Below are 3,130 nucleotides of genomic sequence, written 5' to 3' on the forward strand. Positions count from 1 at the left end.
TTGTCTGGTTGAGGTTGAGTAAACCAGAGAAATGAGCTGCTCCCAGGTCAGTTTAAGGACAGCCCACTGAACAACCTCATCTGAAATGAGTAAAAAGGAGGAGGGGGACGGGGACTTCCTTTCTCTTTTCTGTGCAGCAGCTCTTTACACCCAGCATTAGATTGTAAACAAAACAGCCAACTAAACCCCCACCCCCCCACCCCCAAAACCTTTTTAACTGGTCTGCCACAGCAGGGAATGGCTACCCCCCCCAAAAAAACAACACCACATGAACAAATAAGAAATAATAACAAAGACTTCCTGCCACTGTTCAGTGTGACTCAACCAGAAAGGAAGAAAAAAACCCATTGTTCAGGAATCACAGGAATCTTCAATCTTCACAGAACTAACGTTACACACAAAATAAACTCCCATGTGATGTTGTACTTTACACCTTCAGGAGGTTAACCTTCAGTTTAGTTAGATTAGACATGTCCTTACCTTGCTGATTTTATATATATATATATATATATATATATATATATATATATATATATATATATATATATATATATATATATATATATATATGCAAGTTTTTGGTGGCTCAACCCCCCCCCCCCGCCCCGCACGTCTGACCCTCAAGGAGACATTCAAACATAAACAACACGGCTCATTAGCCGGGTGGCTAGCGAGCCAGCTAGGCTAACTGCTAGCCAAACGTAGCGTAACAAACGTTCAATCAATGCCAAAATTTGATGAAATTAGAAACATAGCTACCAGTCATGTGAACATTTTTATTCTAAATAGTTCATGTGTCCATCCGGAGGGGAGAGGAACCTCCCTACCTCCCCCCCAGGTCCCCCGGTCCGTCCGTTAACGTTAATCAGCACGGCACATTGTCCGCCGCCTTGGGGAAATCTCCACAGTCCGTCGCGGAGAACTGCAGCCTCCTCACGGCCTCTTTAATCAGGTTCCCCGATAAAATTAACTCCTGGAGGAGCCGGTGCGGGTCGTCCTCCTCCACGTTGATTCTTTTTTTGTTCCACGGTTTGATGGATTGGTCCCAGTCCTGGTCGCTGTTGGACCCGGGGATTCTATACGGGCTTGCCCTGCTGCTCTCCCGCCGGTGTCCCCGGTTGTTCCGGAGCCGCATGCAGCAGCCTGTGCGTTTCTGCGGAGCTCCGGTGCTTCCACCGCCGCCGCAGCCGCTGATGATGCCCGCGGGTTTAACCCCGCCGGTGCCGCTGCCGGTGAGCCCGTGCAGACACGACACAGCCACGGACACCGTCTTCTTCTGGTGGCCGCTGTTATTGTTGTGGAGCTGCAGCGCCTCGCCGATTTTAGTCACCAGCGCGTCCACTTCTTTGGAGCCCACGGTAACGGACTGCTCCAGGAAGATGTAGTTCTCCTTCCGACACGGCATTCTGGCGGATAATCTGTCCGGTGTGTTTTCTCCTCAGAGTGTTTTTGTTGTCGGTGTGAATGAGAGCCGCCCGGACTGCTCCTCGCTCTCACCACGCCGCTCGGCAGTCACCAACAACCCGACTTGATTTGTAAACAATGGGTGACGCGTTGTGGATTGCACCATGATCCCAGCAGGGCGGAGGGGTGTTTTTGGAAACTAAAATAAATTATACTCATACACGATAAACACGACAGATAACCAAGCTAACATTTTATATATTTATACATATATGTACAAATTTACAACGTAATATGTAGTATAAAGTGCGTCTACGGGGTTTTAAAACTGATCTGATTTCCCCAGCACCCCGCAGCAGTTGGACTGCTCCCTTCAAATCCACGTTACATAACTCCATAACTGTCTGCTGCTGTCTGTCCATGCAAAACAAACAAAAGAGAGATTTCTGTATTAGACAAAATGGTGAAACAGTCTCTCATTTTTTAACTCAATTGCCCAGACATCACCTCTTTTGTGAAGAGGCATATGTTGAAATCAGAATATGTGCTGAAAATAATCAGAATATACGGTCCATAGCCAGATATCACATATTTGCACATTTATTTTGATAGCTGCTGATACCAAACATGGTGTCTACATGGTTTTAAGATAGGGGAACACGTTTTGTTAGCTGTAAAGAAAACAGATTTGACCCCATAGATAAAGACATACATTTTGATAACTGGTGACTGCAGAATCAGTATTTTTTATACAGTGCATGGTATTTACACATCCCACTTCAATATGTGTTTAGCCTTTTTATTTTAGTCTTTTTCATGTAGTAATCGGGTCACAGATTATGGTATACCAAAGTCACAGATATTAAAATGTGTTTAGTATATGCATGCACATTGTTTGGTAACAGCTATCAAAATAACACGTTTGTAGTGACTATAGTAGCTCAAAGTCACAGCATCTGATAAGTCAAATAATAATAATGATGCCTCTTTTGTCTATACAATCACTTTTAATCACATCTATTGAAATCAGATACATAAATGAGGCATCTCTGCGCGCTTAACATATATAATGTAATATAATCATATCTATGGCTGGATACCAAAATAATGTTATAGGCTATAAATGATGTCTAAATACATGGATGCAGGTGAAATAGTTGGCTGTGAGTGTGATGTGTAAACGTGAGCAGTGTGTATGTAGTGACAATAGGAGAGAGTGCATGGAGGGTGTGTTCCTGTGCGAGAACACAGTGTACATTTCTCTTTCTGAGAAACAGCAGCCGAGCTAAACCTGATGCTCCAGTCAAAGAGAGAGCCCTCATGACCAAATAAGGAGCCACTATCACTGCCACCACGTGGTATGTCAGCCAATCGGAGGGTCCCGGCTGAGGTTTCCTGTGTGTTTCAATGGCAGCAGCAGCAGGAGTCCAGTCATACTGGAATCCAGTGAGGTTGTGGCAGTTGGGAGTGATACCAACATGTGAAACCGAGATAAACTGTCAGCACTTCCTGAAACACAGAACAACAATACATATATTACTATTATCCTCCTCCAAGTCATAATAAGCACTTTATAGCATGCAACTAAAATATATTTACTATATATACACTTTACTACTTATTTCAATGGTTCATTTATATTGCATTTGAGAAATTCAAATGTTCATATGTGAATAGGATTTTTCACATAGCAAGAGTGTTTGGTATTCTCTTATCTGTATTTGTC

At 43.5% G+C, this 3,130-nt stretch overlaps 1 protein-coding gene across 1 annotated transcript; it reads right to left on the bottom strand.

The window, feature by feature from the left end:
* Nucleotides 1–581: 581 nt before the first annotated feature.
* LOC119896933 (glycogen synthase kinase binding protein) lies at nt 582–1,529 on the bottom strand. The gene has a single exon (XM_038710373.1). The coding sequence runs from the start codon at nt 1,403–1,405 to the stop codon at nt 866–868; it is 540 nt and encodes a 179-aa protein (XP_038566301.1). The 5' UTR covers nt 1,406–1,529; the 3' UTR covers nt 582–865.
* Between the last annotated feature and the right edge of the window lie 1,601 nt (nt 1,530–3,130).

The sequence above is a fragment of the Micropterus salmoides genome, unplaced genomic scaffold, assembly GCF_014851395.1.
Source record: "Micropterus salmoides isolate LMB-PRFRI ecotype aquatic unplaced genomic scaffold, ASM1485139v1 Ms_hic_scaffold_11, whole genome shotgun sequence".
Taxonomy (NCBI): domain Eukaryota; kingdom Metazoa; phylum Chordata; class Actinopteri; order Centrarchiformes; family Centrarchidae; genus Micropterus; species Micropterus salmoides.